Here is a 25,047-nt window from a genome sequence, read left to right as displayed (position 1 = left end):
GGCTTCATATACTTTGAAGTTCTATTATTAGGGCATAAATATTTAAAATTGTTATGTCCTCTGATTAACTGACACCTTTAGAACAAAATGCCCCGGTGGGATTTATTCTTCAAGACCTGGCAAGTGTCACTGAAGAAACTATTTACAATAGTCCCCCTTCCACATCTTATCCATGGGGAGATCCATTCTAAGACCCCCAGGGGATGCCTAAAACTGCAGAAAGGACGTGAAACCTATATATACTATGTTTTTTTCCTATACATACATAAGTTTATTTATAAATTAGGCTCAGTAAGAGATTAACAATAATGATTGCTAAAATAGAACAATTATAACAACACATTGTCATAAATGTTATGTGAATGTGATCTCTCTCTCAAAATATCTTATCGTACTAAAGTTACCCCTCTCCTTGTGATGATGCGAGGTAATGAAATGCCTCTGTGATGAGATAAAGTAAATGACATAGGCACTGTGACATAGCCTTAGGCTACTACTGACCTTGATATGTCAGAAGGATCATCCACTTCCCCACCCCATCTTATGAACCATGTGTTTAAAAAAGTCTTACCGTATCATCAAGACCATCTATGTGCAAAACCACTGTTTTGGCACGTTTGTTTGTAGTTCCCAGAAAAAACTGAGCTTTCCTTCTACGTGAATTCATTTCATTGAAACTATCACCATCTGCCATATTGGAAGACTGAAGAATGTCATAAATTTCAGAAGCCAGCAGTTTTGTTTCTCCTGGGGTTGTAGTCCTTGAAAAGAAACACATATAAATTAATTAGTCTTGTCACTTCTATTGATTCTGTAATTTTATACCTTGACTTTGCAGAGCCCTGTTTTCTTCATTCTGATGCTTTGTTCAACTGAAAGGAAACACCAGTGAATCCTAGAATAATCAACAATATAGCAAAAGCACCTAGTTGATCATAAGGTCTTCTAATTTCATTTCATTTTTCTTTTTTTTAAAGATTTTATTTATTTATTTGACAAGAGAGAGACAGCGAGGGCGCCTGGGTGGCTCAGTTGGTTAAGCGACTGCCTTCGGCTCAGGTCATGATCCTGGAGTCCCTGGATTGAGTCCCGCATCGGGCTCCCTGCTCGGCAGGGAGTCTGCTTCTCCCTCCAACCCTCCCCCCTTTCATGCTCTCTCTCTCTGTCTCTCTCTCTCTCAAATAAATAAATAAAATCTTAAAAAAAAAAAAAAGAGAGAGAGACAGCGAAAGAGGGAACACAAGCAGGGGGAGAGGCAGAGGGAGAGGCAGAGGGAGAAGCAGGCTTCCCACTGAGGAGGGAGCCCGATGCGGGGCTCGATCCCAGGACCCCGGGATCATGACCTGAGCCAAAGGCAGACGCCTAACAACTGAGCCACCCAGGCGCCCCTCATTTTCATTATTTTCTTAAAGATTTTATTATATATAGAGAGAGTGTGTGCACATGTGCGTGGGGTTGGGGGGGAAGGGAGGATAGAGGGAAGGGAGAAGGAAGGGGAAAGAATCTCCAGCGGATTCCTGGCTGAGTGCTGAGCCCAACATAGGGCTCAATCCCACAATCTGAGCCGAAACCAAGATTCTGAAGCTTAACCAACTGAACTGCCCAGATGCCCCAAGGTCTTCTAATTTCATTTTAAATCCATGGTTCACTGAGATTCAAAACTTATCACTATAATAGAACAGCATATTTAATCAAAATCATTACTTAAACAGGCAATCAACTAAAAAGATTAGGATACAACCTGTCCCTGAATTCATACTAAAATAACTTGAAAGTACCCTGACCTTGAAGAAGGTATAACACATAAAAATCCAAAAGGAGAAAACGAATTAGGAGAGGATCATTCATATTATCTCAATAAGGAGATTTCTTAATAAATTCAAACTGCTTCTTAAATTTACATTTTTTACGTATCTTTTACAAAGCATGTATGTGTTATGAAGCCACAACTAAAACAAAAGTTTTCATTCTTGAACTTCTCTAAATCCTACTATAGCTCCTCACATAAACATTTAGTGCCCTTCTGTCCAAAAAGACTTTCTGCATTGATACAAACGTTCTATAGCTGCACTGTCCACTCACCATATATGGCTACTGAGCAACCACAACTTAAAAAATGATTTTATTTACTTTGAATTAAATGTAAATCGCCACATGTGACAAGTGTCTACCATAATGGACAGCACAGATCTAATGCTTTTTATAGTTAAACTGAATAAACAGTAAATACACATAAGTGTTAAAAATAACCCTCATTTCACTTATAGATAAGCTCAATTAAGTCCAAACCTTATAACATACATTCGAGGCCTTTAAGTCTATCCCCATTCAGCTCTACCAACATCAGCTCATTTTGTCTTTTTATGAATACCTTCTATAGATGCCTTTTCCTCAACCAAAAGAGCTTTACCTAGACCATTTGCTTTTAAACTCTTACTCCTCCCTTGAAGGCTCAACCTCAACTACCACCTTTGTGAAGCTTCCTCACTCCAATAATCCATTCCTCCCTCTACATTTACAGTACTATGCTGGGGCACTTTGGTGGCTCAGTCAGTTAAGCGTCCCACTCTTGGTTTCGGCTCAGGTCACGATCTCAGGGTCATGATATCGAACCCCATGTTCGGCTCCGCACACAACGTGGAGTCTGCCCAAGATTCTCTCTCCTTCCCCCCTCGCACTCCCTAAAATAAATAAATAAAATCTTTTAAAAACTAATAAAATACTATACTTGTGCTTATACTACTGATCTTAATTTTCTATTTTTTTCTCTTCAAGAATGGGGATGTATTTCTCTCCACAGGGCCTCACTAAACTTTTTACGATCCATTTGTTTACTGAATGAGCAGGAACACTTCAATTTCCGATATTCAAGCTATAAAACTAGCTATACAGAGCTTCAGGTCCAGGGGTACTAATCTGGCAATTTTCCAGGCACTCAATTTACTATATCCACTGCTTTTCTGGGCTACTGTTGACCCCAGAGATCAATCACGTTCAACGATTTTGGCCGTGTATTCCAAGAAGCTATCAAAAAGACTATTTTGAGGGGGGAGATGTCTCAGCACTTTTCTGGTAGCTGTTTTAAGGTACTGAAAAGGTCACTGCAGTTCTGAGATATTTTAAATACTAGCCAACCACAAGTTGTAAAGAGTATGAGGACAGTAGAGATACTCATGAATTTAGGAGGAAAAAAACAATGTCTTTGCTACCCCTTTCCAGCATCAATACCGTTTCCAAGAGTTTGCATCAAATTAAAAAAAAACAATCATCACAACACATAATAGAAGACTCAACTAATGACCTTCCTATAAAAAATTTTAAAATGCATATTATTTCAAAAACTGTTTCCTGATGAACTAGTGACAAAAAATATTGAAACACTATAACATTAAATGATTATCTTCCTGTTCTGCAGAATCAGAACTATAACAGTAGTTCTAAACCACTAACTAACGCCTTTGAGAATCTGCTGTAAAATTCAAGAATATTTCACGAAAAATGCAAATATAAAAATTTTCCACATCAATTTCAGTGAATTTATGTACCTACCCATGCCATCTATCTTATACCAACCTCAAAGAACACAAATGGTTTAACATTTTTTAAACTGATCTAGAATTGGAGGGGGTAGAATAGGAGAACAGCAATGTAGCCATCCACCCAATGTTTGAAAAAAATCAATAAAGTGGCAACTGCTGGTAAAAATATAATTGGTACTATTTGAAAAAAATTAACAGTGATAAGACACAAAAATATCTATACTCTTTGATTCTGTAATTCTTCTACTGGAACTTGTTAAGAAAATAATCCACGAAATAAAAGTAATCCAAAATATAAAAATAGCCTTTTATATAGTTAGGCAAAGAAACTTTAGAACAGTACTGCCCAACATAACTTTCAGAGATGATGGAAATGTAGTAAACTAGTCACATGACTACTGAACGCTTAGAATATGGCTGGTACAAGTGAAAAATTGGTTTTTAAATTTTAATTAATTTAAACTTAAACTGCCACATGTGGCTAATGACTACCATATGGGCAGAAGTTTTGGAAAAAAGGGAAGACTACCTCTGCTGTCAGTTTCCTTAAGCTAACCCTCCTTTTCTTAGTTAAAAATTGCTCCCATATGTCTGACAAACCATTCCTTTAACACCTTTTCTGATTGAGATCCTGCAGAAGAAATTAGCTCTACAAGAAAACTAGATAAGTGACTATCTTCTCAATTCTCCGAAGGACAGCACAGAGCTAGAGCCATTCCAGATTCACAGGAGAGAAGATAATCTATTACATCTAAAGGATTCCTTAGGACTTTGGGGCTTAATTCTCTCATAAACCTATACTAGTGGTTTCCATATTAACAGCAACTGAGGGAAGAAAATTCCATTTATTCATAAAAACAATTTGCAAAGGTGATATATGTGCATTTACAATTGCCTGTGCGGCTACAGGGGCTATTTGCACTAACTTTCAATTAGAAAATTAAGGATTTACAAAAAAACAAAAAAACTAAACAAAACAAAGCAACCCAAAAAACAAAACACAAAAAAAGAAAGTTAAGGATTTACAACAAACTATACTTTACCTAGAGAGTCACACAGGGTACGCCTGCTTAGATAAACAAAGCAATTACAGATGACAGATTAGAAAAATGGTTCTATGAAATAAATACTCCAACCACCACCACTTTTAACTTCCTTATTTCCCAATTCCAAAATTTCATCATTTTCACACTGTAATAAATTCCATTTCTACCTACTTAAAAACTGAAAGATTTTAAAAGGATAACATAATCAAATCAACGTGATGTTCTCACAGTTAAATATGGTCTTCAGGTGTACCTCAAAGACTAATTTTATTGCTACCCTTCCTATGAAACAGTTAAGGGATCTATTTACAGACGCAGATCCCTCTTAAAACTAAGTAAAATTTTGTCTTAGGCTAAATTATATTTATAAAAGCATATAAGAAAATTGAATTACAAATGAAGTTATTTCTTGATCTGGGCACTATGAACTATCTGTTCAATAAATCAATTATAAATAATTATTTCCTTATTTTTAAAAAATGCTTTTAAAACCAAAAAGAAAAATCCAAGAGCATCTACATATTTAGAAGCTATCTTAGTCTTTAAAAAAAAAAAATCACTAGGCACCTGGGTGGCTCAGTCGTTAGGCGTCTGCCTTCGGCTCAGGTCATGGTCCCAGAGTCCTGGGATCGAGCCCCGCATTGGGCTCCCTGGTCAGTGGGAGGCCTGCTACTCCCTCTCCCACTCCGCCCTGCTTGTGTTCCCTCTCTTTCTAACAAATAAATAAAATATTTTAAAAAATAAATAAATAAAAATAAAATAAAATAAATTACTGTTGGGGCGCCTGGGTGGCTCAGTTGGTTAAGTGTCTGCCTTCACTCGGCTCAGGTCATGAGTCCTGGGATCGAGCCCCGCATCAGATTCCCTGCTCAGTGAGCAGTCCGCTTCTTCCTCTGCCCCTCACCCCTCTAGTGCTCTAATAAATAAAATCTTTAAAAAAAAATTTAAAAATAAAAAAAAATTACTGTTCAAATACTATCATTCAAAACATTCAAAAAGAAAAACTCTAGACTTTTATGGTATATTTGGCCATAAATGTAAGAGAGACTGTATCATTAAACAAGTATTGATTGCCCTAATCTTAGGCAAGTGAAAATTAAAAGAGCTGATTAATAATGCCCTGGATTTAGTTCGGTCTTTAAAATCTGACATCAGAAAAAAAGACTACCTTGAACAGTTCTTTCCTCTAAGTAATTGGAATTTTGCTCTCAGTAATTTACTATTCCATAATGAAGTATATATTGATCCCTCACCACTTTTTCTAATTAGTTGTCTATACTGAAAAGGTTCACAACGTTATTCATAAAACACAACTAAAAGAACCTTGATCTTTATTATATATCAAAAATAATTTTAATTCTGAATATATTTCCTTATTGGTCATAAACACCAATTCACTCTTATTCTAGATGTTGCTAATAACATTTTATATTGCTCATAAAGGCCAGTTAAGATTTCCAAACACTATACAAAAGTAATGAATATACTATTTTACTGTTAAAGACTTGCTACTGTCTTTTGAAAAACATCCTAACTTTTCCTTTTGGAACTGTTTTTTTTTTTTTTTTTCCTATGTTGTTTGCTAAGAAAAAGTGTTCTGGTGACATTTAGGCAACCCAGAAAATTATCCTTCATTTTTCAATGCAAAAACAATCCTAATTTTTTTTTTTTTTAAAGATTTTACTTATTTATTTGACAGAGAGAGAGATAGCTAGAGAGGAAACACAAGCAGGGTGAGTGGGAGAGGGAGAAGCAGGCTTCCCGCCGAGCAGAGAGCCTGATGTGGGGCTCGATCCCAGGACCCCGGGACCATGACCTGAGCCGAAGGCAGACGCTTAACAACTGAGCCACCCAGGTGCCCCAAAACAATCCTAATTTAAAAAGGATTCTTTTTTTTTTTTAAGATTTTATTTATTTATTTGAGAGAGAGACACAGCAAGAGAGGGAATACAAGAGGTGAAATGGGAGAGGGAGAAGCAGGCTTCCCGCGGAGCAGGGAGCCCCATGCGGGGCTCGATCCCAGGACCCTGGGATCATGACCTGAGCCGAAGGCAGACGCTTAACGACTGAGCCACCCAGGCGCCCCCTAATTTAAAAAGGATTCTAAGAAAGAAGTCAACAGCTCTATTTAGGTAGCACTGAAATCCAACGCAGGGAATCTATGATCCTTGAGCCAAAGCCTGTTCATTTATATATTAACTGTGACTGTTTTGACCCGTAAGAGTAATTGCAACAGAGACTGAATGTCTGGCAAAGCCTAAAATACTTACCATCTGGCTTTTCAAGGAAAATATTTGCCAACCTCTGTTCCAAATAATTACAAAAAGACACTGGGAAAAAAAAAAAAAACTACAAAGGATGTGGGATGTGACTGTAGCCATTAAGAATGATGCTGCAGGGGGCGCCTGGGTGGCTCAGTTGGTTAAGCGCCTGCATTCAGCTCGGGTCATGATCCCAGGGTCCTGGGATCGAGCCCCGCATCGGGCTCCCTACTCAGCAGGAAGCCTGCTTCTCCCTCTCCCACTCCCCCTGCTTGTGTTCCCTCTCTTTCTCTCTAATAAATAAAATCTTTAAAAAAAAAAAAAAAAAGAATGATGCTACAGGAAAATGGCTATATGGAAGAATGCTCCTGATATATTAACTACTACTACTACTGTCCTTATCTTTTATGAAATACATTGGCATCAGATTTCTCAAAAACAAAATAAAAACCAAGGGAAAATGGAGCAAAATGGCAACAAAATTTTCAAGAATCTCAAGGAAACAAAAAGTGAGTTATGGATCTAGTCCAGTTGTCCTTCAAGTATTAAGGTTACATTGGCCCCCAGCCAATGACTGAACGGTGGGGACACCAGGGCCTGGCCATTTCTGACCAAGGCAAAACTCATTCTCAGGGTAATCCTTGCTCTGGAGCTCCCCACTGAGTTGACTATCAGATTTGCACTGTAATCCGAGACTCCTTGCCTCACTCAATCTCCTCTTCGTTATCCTTTTACAGATGACAGATCTGCATTGAAGTCTAGAGATTGTGGTGGAAATATCAAAACACTTCATCTTCAATTTCTAGCCTTCTAACAGGAAATCAGTAAAGACTAAGAAAGGAACAAAACCAGGCATTCCCAGGGGCAACAGAGATGAAGGATTACAGACAACTTGGACTCTGTATTTTCCTTTTACCTTACCCATAAAACTGTTATCTGTCAAATCTACCTCAAAAAGTTGTAAGTAACAAAATGAGACAATGGATATGAAAATCTTAGTAAGATGAAAGGTACAATTAAAACCCACCAATTTGCTAAAATTCAAATTAAATGGCTCTTAAGTCTCTGAGAAATGTCTTAATAATGCTCAGGAAAATCTTATCAAAAGCCCCTTTCTGCCATGATACTGATGTAGGTTCTTTTGAGTAAAATAGGGATGAAACAGCAAAAGAACTTTGTAAGGTACTATAATATTGCATACTTTTTTTTTTAAGATTTTATTTATTTGACAGAGAGAGAGAACACAAGCAGGGGAAGCAGCAGAGGGAGAAGGAGGCTCCCTGCTGAGCAGAGAGCCCAACTCGGGGCTCCAGCCCAGGACCCTGGGATCATGACCTGAGCCAAAGGCAGACACTTAACAGACTGAGCCACCCAGGCGCCCAATACTGCATACTTTCAAATGTGATTAGTAACCTGTGTTGCTCTGCTAGCAAATCAATTTACATATACCTCACATAACTTCATACAAGGCAGGATTTTCTCTTTTTAAAGATATAATTCATAAGTACCATATTTATCAATATTTTAAATAAAATTTGAGCATTTCCATAAGTACTATTAATATCAATGTTTAAGAATAATCAGAACACTGACCATCAGAACATTTCTGGACATATAACCCACAAAAGTATGCCTTCACATTAGAATAAAAATTTCAGTAAAATGATATATTAACAATCAGCATACATTTAACAGGAAGATCCATTTTTCTACTGCCTTAGGACACACCCTCTATTGTACTTACTTCTGTATAACATTTTGCAAGCTTAACATCATCCCCAGCTCTCCTTTCATCTTTTCTCTGTTAGCACGGCATTCTGCCAAGTACCGAAGAGCCTACAGTAAAAACAGTGACAAGTTAATTCACAACTCCAGACTATTCAAAACTAAACCCATTACTAACGTACTGCAAGAGGAAAAAGAGTGAAAAATAGGTTTTGTTTTTAGAATCAATTGGTTTTGAAGTGTTTAGAAACTCTTCTTTAGATGTGATAATCAGAGCAGTCCCCTAGGGGAGAGATGATCCTTTGAGCTGAAGCAGCTGAATCTGCTCTTTGAAATGATGGCTCCAAACTTATCTGCAAGGTCAAAACTAGGTTGTTCTGGCTTTATTTTCACCACTTCATCTTGATGGAGATACAAGGAACCACGTTCTATTTATTAATTTCAGGGAGTAGTCCCAATAGCCCCCATTTCCCTAGATGCTTTTTACATATTAATTAAAAGAAACTGCTGAAAGAGGCAAAACATACAACCGCCTTTACAGAATGAACTCTTTCTAGTTTTACAATTCACCTTTAAAAATCTTTTTACTGAAAAGCAAAAGATAAACTCACACAAATTTCTATTGTGCAGTTTAACTTTTGTAGGGTGCTTTTCTCTTAAAATTTAAAGTACATTTTTGCAAGTATTTCTTTCACGTGCTGATTCTTTAGGGATTTCATTTAGCTGCTCCACAGACCTCCTAATCTCATCATTTACCAAAGACTTTGGCACCTGACTCTCGGGAATAGGTCTGGGAACTACACCATCCAAAACTCTGCATCTCAGCCTGCTGACGTTCACATTTGCTACTGGTCCCCTACACTACATTTCCCAGGTGCCTGGTGATTACTGAAAATGGTACCAAATCACAAATTCAATGACCTCTGTCTATAATCTCATATCCTTTCTGCAACTCCTCCTGATTTTCACTTCAGTCCATAAAAGATTAACTGCCATGGGAACTGCCCTCCCTCCACAAAAAACTAACAAACAGGAAAACATGTATTAAACACACTGAACAAGAGGCAGCATAGGACTGTAACATCTGAGAGAAGAGAAATGATGAGGACGGCCTTATAACTGCCCCCATCTTACTGCTTTGGAGGCAGTTTTCAAACTAGCACAGGGAGAGGGAACCCAAATGGAGCCCAGTGGTCTTGCTGAGTTAGGGATGCAGAGATCAGAGGCGGGGAGGTTAGGGTGGTGCAGTATAATAAAAAGAAGTATTTGGTCTTTGTCCATTTCCTGGTGCAGAGCTCCTAAAGCCCTTGGAATTTTCTGACTGACAACAGTTTCTTTTGTTATTCATAAGGCAGCCTTTCTGATCACACCTGGGTTTATGTGAAAGAAGTGAGTTGGGCGGAGGCTCCAAGATAGCCTCAGAATGGGGCTGGTCACTAGAAAGACCAAGAGATTAGAGGGTGGGAACTTTAAGCCCCACCCACTGGCTGGAGGTGGGGAGGCGCTGGAGATTAAGCTCTATAAAAACTCCTGAACAAGGAGATTCAGTTTCTGAATTGGTGAATACATCCATCTGCCAGGAGCGTGGCACACCTCAACTCCACAGGGACAGATGGTACTGCACTCAGGACCCCTCCAGACCTTGCCCTATATACCTATTCATTCGTACCCTTTATAATAAACTGATAAATATAAGTCAAGTAGCTTCCTGAGTTCTGGAGCTATTCTAGTAAATTATCAAACTTGAGGAGGGGGCCATTGGAACACCCAATTTATAGCTGCTCCGTCAGAAATTCGGGTGACCTGATACTTGCAACTGGCCTTTGAAGTGCAGGCAGTCTTGTGGGAGTGAGCCTTACATTGGGGGAGTTTGACACTTAACTCCAGGTGGGTAGGTCTAAATTGAACTGAATTGAACTGAAATGCTGGACACCCAGGTGGTGTCCACATGAGAATTGTCACAAAACACCCCAGGTGGCTAGAATTTGCAGAGCAGAATAAAAGAGAGGCGGGATCTGACCGGGGGGGGGGGGGGGGGGGGGGGGGGCGGGGTGGAATCAATAGAAATAGACCAAGATGTGACAGAGATGGAATTAGAAAATAAGGGCATTTTATTTTATTTTAAAGATTTTATCCATTTATTTGAGAGAGAGAATGAGAGACAGAGAGCACGAGAGGGAAGAGGGTCAGAGGGAGAAGCAGACCCCCCGCTGAGCAGGGAGCCCGATGTGGGACTCGATCCTGGGACTCCAGGATCATGACCTGAGCCGAAGGCAGTCGCTTAAGCAACTGAGCCACCCAGGCGCCCAAATAAGGGCATTTTAAAAACAGCTATTATAAATATGCTCCATATGTTCAAGGATGAGTAGGAAAACATGAGCATGATGAGGAAAGAAATGGAAGATATTAAAAAGCCCCAAATGTAACTTCTAGAGGACAAAAACATAATATCTGAAATGAAAACAAAACTGGATGGGTTAAGAACAGATCAGACATTACAGAAAAAAAGATCAGTGAGCTTAAAATGTAGCAAGAGAAACTATCCAAAATGAAGCTCAGAGAGGAGGAAAAAAAAGACTTAAAGGGAAAAAAAAAAAAGAGCAGCACAATGACCTGTAGAACAATATGAGATATCTAACATACATGAAACTGGAATACTGGAGGAGTGAGGAGGCATTAAAAAAATCTGAAAAAATTGTGGATGACAATTTCCCCAAATTAATGAAAACTATAAAACCACAGATCCAAGCAGCTCAACAAATCCCAAGAGCAAAAACAAGACACAAAGAAAACCATCCATCCCAAGCACATCATAATCATTTGCTGAAAAAGTGATAGTCACCAAAAAAGCCAGAAAAAGTTAATTATGTAGAGAGGAAGAAAGGTTAATTACAGCAGTCTCATTAGAAATCATATGAAATGAAAAAAAGGAGCATAGCTTATAAGCCAAGAATGAAGAGAAAACGAAATTATAAAAACACACCTGCTCTTCAACCTCAGTGGGAGAACTTGCACCCACTTATTCCCCTCCTTTCTCTTTAGCTCTGTCCCTCCATGACTTCACTTCCCTTCCTGCTCAGCCTGGCATCTACAGGCTATCATTTTCACCTACTCTCTTGCCAAGATCCTGCATTTCCTTGCCTAGCCTCCTGTACAACTTACCTGGCCAGGAATCAACCCTGAACAAATCCAACTATTTGGCTCTCAGGGCCTACCAGTGGCCTGAAGGGAGGTGAAAAAGGAGTTTCATAAGCCGGAAGTATCTTCTCAATTCAGTGTTACCAAGCTAATCAGGCCTTCACTGCTGAACAATCTCATCATTCTCCTCAGTCAACAACCTGTCCCATTTTCCCTAACAACTATAAGAGCTTCCTCAAACCTCTTCCACTCTCTGACAGCCCCTGGCCTTTTTTTTTTTTGCCCCTAGCCTTCTGAATTTAAATAGATCCAAGTCTAGTCCACCAAAAAAAAAAAAAAAAAAAGTTCTTCCTTCAACCCCAAGTCCCTATCTAGAGACCAACACTGTCTCTTCTCATCCTTATTGCAATTAAGACCAAACTAGGGGCCATGCAAATTTTCCCATTTGTTGTTACTGTTCACTTGTCAATGTCTGTTTTGCCTGTTAAATTTCATCTACGAAGGTAAAATAGAAAATCCGTATTATGAAGTTTGATTTTTGAAAAGGAAAATGCATATATTATTGTTCTGTACAAACTTGTGAAATTAGACTAAGTGGGAATTCATCGTGGGTTTTTAAGTAAAGGGCAATGGTTTAAAATATCTATTACAATAACTTTCTTTTACACATTCTGGTTATGAAAATTTTAGAGGACACAAAAGTAGAGAAAATGTGTGGTGACCCTGCTGAACTCATCATGTGGCACCAACAATTTTATCAACCATCTCCCCTGTCGGTCACTACACTGGAGTATTTTATAGCAAATATCGGAGAACATATAATTTCATTTGTAAGTACTCCAGTAAATTCTTAAGAAGGCCTCAACTGTCACATCCTTAAGAAATTAGTTTTTTTAAAGTTAACTTAATACATTTATACCCTGCAAAAGTAATGACTCTTTAATACCTACTATCTGATCCATATTCATTTCAAACTATCTAAAAAAATACGTTTTTTGGTTGATTTGTTCAAATTAGGATCCAAACCAGGTCCACACATTACCCTTGGCTGATAAGTCTCTTAAGTCACTTTTAATCTTTAACAGTTAACCACTATTCCTCTCCTCCACCCCAACTGTCTTTCTTTTTAATGTCATTTACTATTCACAGAACCAGATTATTTGTCCTCGAGAGAAATTATCACATTCTGGATTTGCCTGATTGCTTTCCATTGTTCTTTCACGTTTCTCTAGTTCCCACATTTCTCATTACATGGTAGCTCCTACTTTATTAGCTATGATCCTGTACATTTTTCTCTTCTCCTCTCCTTTTATCTTTCCCTCCCATCTTCTACTAAAACAAATGCTATGTCCATCTACTGATAAGTGGATAAAGAGAATGTGGCATTTCCCTACAATGGAGTATTATTCGGCCATAAAAGGGAATGCAGTACTAGACATGTGACAATAAAGACGAATCTTGAAAACATTATGCTCAGTGAAAGATGCCAGTCACAAAAGCCACATATTACATGATTCTATTTATGTAAAAAATATATAGGCATTTTTTTTTTTTTTGCCCAAATAGACTAACACAGAGAAAGAAAGTGGTTACTTAGGGGGGCTGGGAAGCAACAGGTAGAAGAGTTTCTTTCTGAGGTGATGAAAATGTTCTAAAATTGTGCTGATGGCTCTGCAACTCTGAATACACTAAAAACCAATGAACGATACACTTTAAATAGGTGACTTGTATGGTATGTGATTCAGACCTTAATAAAGTATTATAAAAGAAAAACAAAACAATACATATCTTTTTGTGTCTATCCATATTGAAATGATACAATCCTCAAGATTCCTTAAGTGAAAAAAGGAAGTTGCAGAACATTGCATGCATGTAGTATGCTACCATTTGTGTCAAAGGACTATACACACACATATACAAGTTTGCACATATAGAAATGCAGACTTACTACTATTTGCTCTATAGTCACTTTTAATTTTTTACCATGTCATCTAACACTTTTTCAAATTCTTCTGAATTGCAAAAGTGTAACACTGAGACTAAAATTACTAAAGGTAACTTACAAGCAAAGCCGAGTGGACAACAGGGGGGTTGGGATGGTCCATAAACAAAATAAGGCCAGGCAGACATCCCTGGTCCTGGACAATGGCTCTCCTATTTAATGGATCTGCTGCTAGATCCCGTAGCTGGTTAACTACTGAGAGAGCATCAGGTTCTTCATTCATTGTGGAGGAGGAAGAATTCATCTTCTACGCCGTACACATGAACAAAATCTTCTTAAATTCTGTAGAAACGGTTTGCAAAATTAGTTCTAGGCTGCTGAGGTACATTCTGGCATTTGTCAAATAATCAGGATTACAACACCTTTAGAAAGAAACAGATGAATCTAAATCACACAAAAATTTGAGAATTGGCAATTCCACAGTTTAAGTAAAATGAACATAAGAAGCTGAGTAAAAAAAAAAAAATCAAGTTATTTATGGGCACAATATTTAAAGAACATATGTCATCTTCAATATTCCAATAAATTCCATTTTAGCAATACATATTTTAACACTAAAGTCACAATAAACAAGATCTTTACAGTTCATGCTCATAACCTTCACTATACTTCTTAAATTGTACCACTGCTGGTGCTTTTCTCCTCTAGAACATTTCTGGAGCCTAATACAAGTGTTTCAGGGAAAGGTGGCTAGCTGAAAGCTTTTCTTATTCATCTAGGAATAAAATCCAGCATACTAGGTTTACAAAAGATAAAATCCCCTAGGAAAAAAGAGGGAGTCAAAAAAGGCTGTGAACAACAACAAAAAAAGCCAAGAAGGGTATCTCACCCTGTGTGTCAGGTCCCAGGAGTTAGGCAGATCACAGTGAATCTGAACTGAATCTAAACACACCTGAGTGTGCCATATTCAGAAGAATGGAACACAGTTTGAGGTAATTCATTTGACAGATAAGGAAACAGTCACAGAGAAGTTAAATAATTTGCCCCATGTGACAAAAGCTAGTGAATATAAAAGTGTGCTAAAATCTTATCTCCTAATCAACAGCCTGTCCACTTTCCGTAGTCTTATTTTTAATTTTTATTTAAATTCAATTAACATATAATGTATTATTGGTTTCAGAGGTAGAGGTCAGTGATTCATCAGTCTTATACAATACCTAGTGCTCATTACATCACGTGCCCCCCTTAATGTCCATCACCCAGTTACCCCATCCCCCGACCCCTCTCCCCTCCAGCAACCCTGTTTCCTTCCGTAGTCTTTTTATTTTTTTCCATACAATACTTTTTTTTTTTTTTATTTATTCATTTATTTGAGAGAGAACGAGAGAGATAGAGAGTGAGAGAGGGGGAAAGAGTGCATGCATGGGGGTAGGGGCAGAGGGAGAGGGAGAAGATCTCCAGCAGACTCCATCCTGAGGACTGAGTGAGATGTGAGGTTTGATCCCAGGACCCTGAGATCATGACCTGAGCCAAAATCAAGAGTCGGCTGCTTAACTGACTGAGCCACCCAGGTTCAGGTCCCCCCCCATACAGTCCTTGTAAATTTGCATACCTTTTCCCCATAAAAGCAAACCTGGATATTTTAGAAAATATAACATGCTAAACATACGAAAGCTAAAGAAACAAAATATCAAGGAATAATCTTCATATGCGCAGAAAGTTAAAAATAATAACTTCCATTAACCAAGTTACACAGCATATTCCTTATTAGTAAGAATATAAAGGTGTAAATACTTTCCATGAATACATGAGTATGTTTAGTGCCAATTTGGGAAGGGAGGGCAGGAACAAAATTTTTCTGTAACTCCAGAAAGACTATTAAAGGCTATTTTGGGGGGGAAAGGTAATAATGCAGAAATGCCCTTACCAGGTATTGAAATATACAAAGCTATAAATAGTAAAGGGGGGGCGGGGCCTGCAACAGAGAGATACTTCTCCCAGGAAAGTTATTTATACATTCAGTATAAGAAAGCAGGCTCTCAGTGAGTCAGACCAAGGCTCCACTGCTTGGTAAATACAATTTTGGGCAAATCCCTTACTCTTTGTCTCAGTTTCTTCATCTGTTAACATAGGGCTAATTACAGCAGCTATCAAAGGTGTATTTTCTAAATAAAATGGCAATACATGGAAAGGGCTCAGAGTGGTGCCTAGCACACTGTAAATGCTCAATAAAGTGTTAAGTTACATGGAACCAAAAATCAAAAATAGTAAGATTACTCAATGAATAGTATTGGAATGACTTCTAAGCAGTTTAAAACCACTGCTAAGCAAGTTTAATTCATACCACATGGCAAAAAGAAATCTTATTCAAGATAAAATACATTAAGTAGTTAAATTTTTTAGGTATGCAAGCAAATGCAAAATAAAGGACTCAGAGAAAACGGCTTTAGCGAGATAGTATTTGGCAGGTTATTTTCAAAAAATGAAAATATTATAGTTACTGTGGCAATTTAAAAAAGGATTTAGAAAAAAGCAATAGACTGAACACACACAGATAAGACTAACGGGTTTGGGGTAATGTTGCCTCTTAGGTGCCTCTATTTTCAGCATCCTCAATATCCCTGTTTACAAACCACCTTACCATGAGCTGTATGTGCTGTCACCAGCACAAATCTTATCCAAACTGGTACCTGAAGAACCAATTACTGGCTCAAAGGCCCAAGAGCCAAGCTACATTTAAGAACCAAATACACTTGAAGAGGTCCTTCTGCATTCACCTCTGGCCGTGGAACTGGAGAGCTCCATTCTTATCTAAGGAGTCCTTGTAACTATTCAGTGGGAATGATGCTGAAAAAGTTATGGCCTTTCCTGTTCCTTTGAGATGAATAAGAGCCAAAACATTTAAAACTTCCAATTTTCGGGGCGCCTGGGTGGCTCAGTTGGTTAAGCCACTGCCTTCGGCTCAGGTCATGATCCTGGAGTCCCGGGATCGAGTCCCGCATCGGGCTCCCTGCTCGGTGGAGTCTGCTTCTCCCTCTGACCCTCCTCACTCTCATGTGCTCGCTCGCGCGCTCTCTCTCTCTCTCAAATAAATAAATAAAATCTTTAAAAAAAAATAAAATAAAACTTCCAATTTTCAAAGCCCACAGACAAGGAGAGGACTCAAATCAGGATCTTCCAAGGAAAAGGTCAGAAATACCACAAGGCATCAAAAATTCTAACACAACAGAGGCAAAAGCTGTGGTCAAGCACTGCATTTCCTATGGCACTTCAATGAATGCAAAAAAGGTAGACAGAAGCTATGATTTCTCCCCTAAATTAGATGGGTTTTTAGATAAAACTTCAAGAGAAATTTCCTCAGTGTTAGAGTTCATTTTTCTTTCCTTATTTAATATTCTTGCCAATATCAAGTTTTTCTGAGAATTGCCTGATCCTGTTAAATGATCAGTATTCCTGTGGATTGAGGAATTCACATAGCAGTTTTTATAAGACAGCTATGGAACAGTTGAGAAAATGGAAACAAGTAAACAAAAGTTAGAACTTTACCGCCAATTCATGTATTAGATACATTTAGTCTTTCTGTGTTAATTGTATCATTTTCACACACTCAAGTTGTTTGATAAAAATGTTAGCCTTCCTAGGCTGGAAAAAATGTTTTTTTAAATGATACATTTTGATATTCATTCTACCTTATCTTCTCTTATTCTCAAATTGGCAGATCTCAAAATAATTTTTTTTAAAGATTTTATTTACTTATTTGACACAGAGAGAGAGAGAGAAGTGGGTGGAGCAGCAGAGGGAGAGGGAGAACCCAACTCCCCGCTGAGCAGAGAGCCCGATGAGGGGCTTGATCCCAGCACCCTGGGATCATTACCTGAGCTGAAGGCAAACACTTAACCGAGCCACCCAGGCATCCCTCAAAATAATTTTCAAATTAACATTTTAAATACACTTATCTGAGTAATTTTGTAGCAACCAATGAACCAAAACTTAAAAAAACCAAAACAGCTCTCTTCTTCTGTAATGAGTACTGCATTAGGTTCAAAAGAAAAGCTTGCAGAGCGCCTAGGTGGCTCAGTCGGTTAAGTGTCTGCCTTCAGCTCAGGTCATGATCCCGGAGTCCCAGGATCAAGCCCCGTATGGGGCTTCCTGCTCAGCAGGGAGCCTGCTTCTCCCTCTGCCGCTCTTGTGTTCTCCCCTCACTCTCTTTCTCTCTCAAATAAATAAATAAAATATTGAAAACCAAAAAATAAGCTAGCTTTCTAGTTGCTCTTTTCATTTTAAAATACTAATGCCAAGAAATGTGGACCTGGGCAGCCTACGTCAGAATAAACTGGGATTCTTAAAATGTAGGTTCCAAGACCCATACCCAGACCTCACCAGGAATCCTTGGAGGTAGGGCCCAACACATGATTTTAATAAGCACACCAGGTGATTCCTGGTACAAATAAGAGCAATTAAAACTTTACAGCGGTCGATAACTGCATGTCCTTTTAATATGGCTGGGAACATCTGAATAAAACCCTGCACACTTAAATTCTACAAGATACTTTAATTACTGTGCAACATGACATTAAGTGAATTTGGGACTATGTTTCAGTTTCATTACCAGATAACCAAATAAATAAACTTTAAAAACCACTAGCAGTAGCAAATTTACTGACTCCTTCGAAAGAAAATGGACGCTCTTAATCAAAGGAACAAAATTGGGGGGGGGGATTATGGTGGAGCATTTGTGTACAGATTTTGTGAGTAAACAGAAGGTTCCTGAAATTTTATTTGTTAGCAGTACTATTTAACATCTCTTGTCTCAATCATTTTATTTTTTAGACCAATACCTGATGACTTACAAGTTAGCTTTTAATTACTTTTAAAATATTCTTTTCTAAGATTTTTGGCTGCTAAGCTAAACTTGCCAATACAGACATAACGAAAAATCAAAGCCTCATTAGTAAATGAGGAAAATGTGAAAAAAACGTTCTCCTCATCTATTAGAACACAAATGCATACACTGCATACCTTTTCTCTTTCGTTTAGTTCAATTTGGACAAACAGATCATAAACAATGCACGCTCCCCAAAATTTAAGGAGCACTCTGATTACCTAAGGGATCTTGTTCAAAAGCAGATCTGATTCAGTAGATGGAGCGAGGCTTGAGATTCTGCATTTCCAAAAAGCTCCCAGGTGAGGCCTATCCTGCTGGAACTGGGAATTTAGGTGACAGATGTGAGACTATAATTACGATTTTCTTTTCTTCAGCCAAAACTTACCACTCGATTCAAAGAATGATTTAGGTCTCTTACAACTAAGAGCTACAGAGAGTACACAACCACAACCTAAATCCATATTCAGTTAAGCAAGTTTTAAAAAATAACATAAGCATTGAGTTCAGATCTGGCTTTCCCTTACTAGCAACTAATTTTAACTCTTCAAGAAGTTGAGCCTCAGTTTCCTCTCAAAAATCCTGAGCGACTGTCAGGATCAAAAAAATAAGAACTTGAAGCGAGCACCAGCAATTACCAAAGAAGAACAATACTTGATCCTGTGGTACTTCTATTCCACCAGGTGTTGGGGTATATTCTGCACCTCCCTAACACATCAGTGCACTATCACTAAAGGAACTGCTAACTGCACGAAGGCCTCCAAGAAGTTATTAAAATATAGGGATGTGAATGCTGATCTCTCTTGAATGAAGACAACCACAACAATGTCCTTCCACTCTTAGCAGACATGCAGGTGCACAAGTTACCAAAGAACAAGCTGGAGAGAGGAAGAAGTGAGATAACATCCATTAATAACGACAGGGTTCGTAAAAAATCGGACGTGCGCGGGATGGAGAGGAAATGAGCAAAGCTAACGTTTTCACAGGACACATTGGGGCAAGGCCCTTTAAAGCGCTTGGTGGGACGCGCTGCTGGGTCCGGAGAAGGCCAGCGGGGAGCGCCTCGGCCCAGGCCGACTCGCAGACTTGATGCAGGGGCCGCTCTCCGCGGCCTTCCTAGCTCCACCGCTTTGTCCGCCGCCCCTGCACCCTTACATACCGCGCCAGAGCTTTAGGAGTCCAGAGCCTGCCGCACCATCAGGGCCACACCAACGAGCGAGGTAGAGGGACCCAGGAGCCGCACAGCGGGTCCCTCCGCTCGCAGCCGCGGCCTCAGCGGTGACAAACGACCAGGTCAACTCGAGAAGCCGAAGAGCGAGGACGCTGGTGGGGAAAGGCTCTACAGACTCTCCCCCATGACCCTCCAACATCCGTCAGTTCTGCCCTCTCATTGGCTGATGCCATTCCAACGCGAAGATAACACGTCCAGTACGTGAAGGCCTTCTTAGGCGAGAGCGTTCATTGGTGACCCAGGGAAATGCACTAAGTGTTGAACGGAAGAGCCCAATGAGAGCCCAGGAACACTGGATTTGGAGCGAACGAATCTCCGTCCGCTAGGCATTGAGCAGAGAAAGTTGAAGTCGGCGGGGAAACGGTTGCAGTTTCCCGACTACAATTCTCAGCTTCCCGGCGCTGAAGGAACCTGTCTGCTCCTGCGTTCGGAGAAAGCAAATGGTACGTTTTCCTCTGGCAGCTCTTTCAGGTCTAATAAAGTATTTTCGTGATATTTCATTCGTTTTTCTGAGTCTTAATTCATAATCTTAAAGTTTTTTGAGTTTTTGGTAAGAACATTAGCCCTATGTTAGGTGTTTTTTGAATTGCGTTCATTTCTTGTTCGTGTTCACTGTCTTCTAAGCGCGAAGGCTGCAAAGTACAGTTTTTTGTTTGTTTTAAATAACTTTTTTTTGGAAGGATTTTTTTTTTTCTTGTAAGGGAAAGGGACTTAGAGTCAGAGAATCTTCTCAAATTCGTCATGAAGTATTTTTTAGATACTGTCCTCTAGTTTATCATAGTAAGGATTTATATAATTTTGTCACTGCTAGTCACTGGCCGTTTTGTTTTGCTTAAGTATAGATCTTGGTTTTTAAAGATATTTCTCTAAATATTAGTGTAATTTAAATTCCACAGACCATTCTGAGAATAATGCATGCGTTGCACCCAATAACTTCACCGAATGGAGTCTAGAGTCTCTTTTCACAATTTGATTTTACCATGTAGCTCCTGTATTCAAGTCTCAAGGAATTTAAGAGGCCTCTAGTGGGGAAAGAGGGTGCGTAAGAATAAATATCCCCGGGGCGCCGAGCTGGCTCAGTCGTAGAATATGCGACTCTCCGGGTCCTGAGTTCAAGCCCCAAGTTGGGGGGAGAGCTTACTTGGAAAAAAAAAAAAAAAATCCATACTGTGTTCTATGCAATTGTCTCCAATACTTTGATTCCTAAGTGAATTTAAACTCCACAAACAGTTGGGGCACGTGCATGGCTCAGTCGGTTAGCGTCTGCCTTTGGCTTAGGTCGTCATCCCAGGATCCTGGGATCAAGCTCCACATCAGGCTGTCTGCTCAGTGGGAGAAGCAGCCTTTTCTTGCCATTCCCCCTGCTTGTATTCTCTGTCAAATAAATAAATAAAATCTTAAAAAAAAATAAAATCCAAACAGTTATTTCTGCTCGAATCTCTTTGCCTTTCCTTATTCTTGGTTATCCTCTTCCTTCTAACAAGCTCAAGAAGAAAATACTAGCAAAGTGGAATAGAAAAGGGCCTTTTCACACCATTTGACCTATAGCAAAAACAAGTCTTTGGCATGGTTTCTGTTTCCCAAAGTCAGAAGAGGGAGTGGTGGTAAATGAATACTGAATGCAAAACAAAAAGTAAAAAGAAATGATGCATAATGTCCAGCGGTAGAAGCACCAGCCTAATTTGTAATAATCAACTAGACCAACCAACTGCTAGAACTGGGGGGAAAAAAGGGAAAATCCATTTGATTGAGTAAATGAAATTTTGTTCAGTATTGTTATTAAAAACAGTGCAATAACACAGAAAGTAAACTTGCTTTTTTTTTTTCTTCAGTAGGTTCTGTGCCCAACATGGGGCTTGAACTCACCACCAACTGGGCCAGCCAGGTGCTGCAACTTGCTATTTTTTCTAAGGTTAATTTGTATATCAGAAAGAGAGAAGACAATTGGGATTTTCCCAACTAGTAATTGATGACATAGGTTTTTGGCAGAATGTATGTTCAATAGAGTCTTTGTCTTTTGGAAGTTCAAAATCTAAAATTAAATATAATCACGCCTCTGACATTAAAGTATTGAGAAGATTAATTCTTCCTTACCAACTGCCATTACAGAGAGTTAGATGACTGGCCTTAAAAGAGGCAAGGATTGTAGTCACAAAAAATAATTAACAATTTCATAAGCACCTATGGATTACAAGCCCAATGAAGTCTCTTAAGGTTTTAAGAATTTATATTCCCATATTAAAAATGTATGAACTTGACACCAATAAAGTTATACTACCTGCTATTATGAGTCATTGCTTGTTCTTAGCCTCAGATATCTTCCCACAGGACACAGCTGGAATGTCAAGTTTCTCAATGGCTGTGTTGCTTAAGACCCATGAATCAGATAATGGCAGTTTTCATTTATTCAATTATTTTAAAACTATCTTCAGAACACATACAATGTGCTAGAGACAGTCTTAGCAATGGATTCAAAAATAAGAGAAAACAATTACTGTCCTCAAGGAGTTTATGGTCTAGTATGGTGGTTTCCAAAACCTTTTGATGAAGTACCGCTTTCAGCTTAAAAACATTTTAGGGGCGCCTGGGCATCTACCTTCGGCTCAGGTCATGATCCCAGGGTCCTGGGCTCATCAAGGAGCCCAGGCTCCTCATTGGGCTCCTGGCTCATCCGGGGGCCTGCTTCTCCCTCTCCCTCTGCCTCTCTCCCTGCTCATGCTCTCTCTCTTTGTATCTCTGTGTCTCAAATGAATAAATAAAATCTTTAAAAAAAAAGAAAGTTTTGAGCATACAGCTCTGATATATGTATATTATTTATTCATAAATTCTATATACATACTATCAAACTAATATGTAGACTAAAAAAGACGTCAAAATAGAAAATTTTAGAGGAGAAATAATTATAAATAGAAGCACTTTTATTTATCTGAATGAAAATAAAATTGTATCTATATACATTATTTACCAAAAAACTTAAGTTCCAGATGGATTAAAAACTCAAGTGTAAAACATAAAATATCAAAAAATCCTTAAAGAAAATCTTGGAGACTACATAAAACTATAGAAGTAGGTGAGACCTTAAACAAGACTAGAAACTCAGAAGTTAGAAAGAAATGGACATATTACACTTGTTTTAAAAAGCAGTTTTTTGTGTGGCAAAAAAATACATAAGCAATTTGTCAAAAGACAATAGATATGGGGATAAATTTGCAACTCAGTGGGTAGATAGAGGCTAACATTCAAATATTGATCACAAATTTTCAAGAGGGATTAAACAACCCTATAGAAATTGGGTGAACAATAAAAATTAGTATTTAATCAAGAGAAAGTCCAATAAACGTGAAGATATTTAAACTCACTTTTAATAAGGAAATGCAAATTAACAATGAGAACAATCATGATGCTGATCAGACTGGCAAAAAAATCAAAATGACACAAAGTTGCTGGCAGGAATAATGGGTAGGATAGAACTCTCAGATTTTGCTGTGGAAATGTAAATTATTATAGACTTTTAAAAAGCAATTCAGCAAAATCTGTTCTAAAAGATAATATTGTTGGGTGCCTGGGTGGCTCAGTCGGTTAAGCGTCTGCCTTCGGCTCGGGTCATGATCCCAGGGTCCTGGGATCGAGCCCCACATTGGGCTCTCTGCTCGGCGGGAGGCCTGCTTCTCCTTTCCCACTCCTCCTGCTTGTTTCTGCTCTCGCTAACTCTCTCTCTCTGTCAAATAAATAAATAAAATCTTAAAAAAAAAAAAGATAATATTGTTTAACTCAGCTGTCCTCAAGGTTCCAAACATAGAAATAAAAAGCATCAGTATATAAAGACATAAATACAAAGACGGTTATTGTAATGTTCATATTGGCAAAAAAACCCAAAACAACACCAGTAAAAAAACCTCAACATCAAATGAATGCATATAAATAGTGGAATGTCTTTGTAAATGTTGGTATATCTATAGGCCATGGGCCATAATGAAAAATATATTAGAAAACCTTTAAGAAAGGGAAATGAGAGCTATAGGAAGAGACGTTGAGGGATTTCCACAATGTTAAGTAATAAAATATGCTTCAAAGTATATATAGACTATGGCCTGATTTTTGGAAACAATAACAAATCATATCCTACATGTTTATATAAATGTATATCTTTATATATTATTCTATGAGCATGGAAAATATATAGGAAGATACAGTCGAGGTTTTCAGCATATATTACCTGAATATGTTGGACAGGATCTGAGAGAGTAGGAGCCCACGACACACAAAAAAGTTTTTGTTTTTAAGATTTTTATTTATTAGAGAAAGCATAAGCAGGGGGAGCAGCAAAGGGAGAGGGAGAAGCAGGCTCCCTGCTGAGCAGGAAGCCTGACTTAGGGCTTGTTACCAGGCCCCTGGGATCATGACCTGACCTGAAGGCAGATCCTTAACCAACTGAGCACAAAAAAGTAAAAAATAAGCTAAATTTACTGGGGAGGTGGGGTGTAAATATAATATAAATTTTCATTAAGTAAAATCTAGGTGGTATTTAGTAATTTCAAGGAACTGCTTTTCCAAGTATGAGAGTGATAAACTTGGGGTCACAAAACAGTTACATCTGAGGAGGATATATGGTGAGAGGTAAGATAGGTTGATGACATAACTAGTAAGCCCTACCCAGTGACTCAGTGTCTGTAGGACCTCATTCAGAAAAGCTACATGGTGCCATTTGGGTCAGACAAATCTTGATTTTGACCACTTGCTGGCTTTATGACTCTATACTAGTCACTTTGTTACTGAGGACCTCAATCTCCTCTAAAAAACAGAGATAATGGCACCTGCCTTCCAAGATTGCTGTGGGAAACAACATAAAATAGTGTAAGGGAGAACACCCAGCCCAGTGTCTAGAGGCTGTTCCATAAATGTACATTTAGTCCCACTTCTCTCTGTATAAAAATCTATTCTCCAGAAAAGATCTGATAAGAGCTAATTTGTAATGGTAAAATTCTTTTTTTTTTTTTTTTTTTTTTTTTTTTACTTATTTGAGAGAGAGAGCACATGAGAGGGGGGAGGGTTAGAGGGAGAAGCAGACTCCCTGCCGAGCAGGGAGCCCGATGCGGGACTCGATCCAGGGACTCCAGGATCATGACCTGAGCCGAAGGCAGTCGCTTAACCAACTGAGCCACCCAGGCGCCCTGTAATGGTAAAATTCTTGAGTGCCTTCTAATACTGGAAAAGATAAAGAAGAAAAACATCACCGGTCACCTTCAGAGAATTTGAAGAAACCAACTTATTTTTCTGAAAACT

General features: G+C 38.6%; 1 protein-coding gene across 4 annotated transcripts in view; it reads right to left on the bottom strand.

Annotated features, from left to right (window-relative positions):
• ARMC1 (armadillo repeat containing 1) overlaps nt 1-19,859 on the bottom strand; it is a 31,336-nt gene extending 11,477 nt beyond the window's left edge. For 2 of the 4 annotated variants that reach the window (XM_045896480.3, XM_045896481.3), the window contains exons 1-4: nt 19,693-19,828; nt 13,773-13,993; nt 8,591-8,682; nt 572-761 (exon numbers count right to left, since the gene is read on the bottom strand). In XM_045896480.3, coding sequence (XP_045752436.1) covers nt 572-761; nt 8,591-8,682; nt 13,773-13,955 — 465 coding nt within the window. In that variant the 5' untranslated portion in view covers nt 13,956-13,993; nt 19,693-19,828. Of the gene's footprint in view, nt 1-571; nt 762-8,590; nt 8,683-13,772; nt 14,074-18,754; nt 18,857-19,692 lie in introns of all 4 variants that reach the window. The other 2 variants (XM_064588274.1, XM_054512585.2) reach the window with 2 other exon arrangements.
• Nucleotides 19,860-25,047: the final 5,188 nt, after the last annotated feature.

Source organism: Mirounga angustirostris, unplaced genomic scaffold (genome assembly GCF_029215605.1).
Source record: "Mirounga angustirostris isolate CCGP_5_RB_7025 unplaced genomic scaffold, mMirAng1.0.hap1 SCAF_4, whole genome shotgun sequence".
Classification (NCBI taxonomy): domain Eukaryota; kingdom Metazoa; phylum Chordata; class Mammalia; order Carnivora; family Phocidae; genus Mirounga; species Mirounga angustirostris.
The sequence above is the reverse complement of the archived record's forward strand: the minus strand, read 5'-3'. Positions and strand labels throughout refer to the sequence as shown.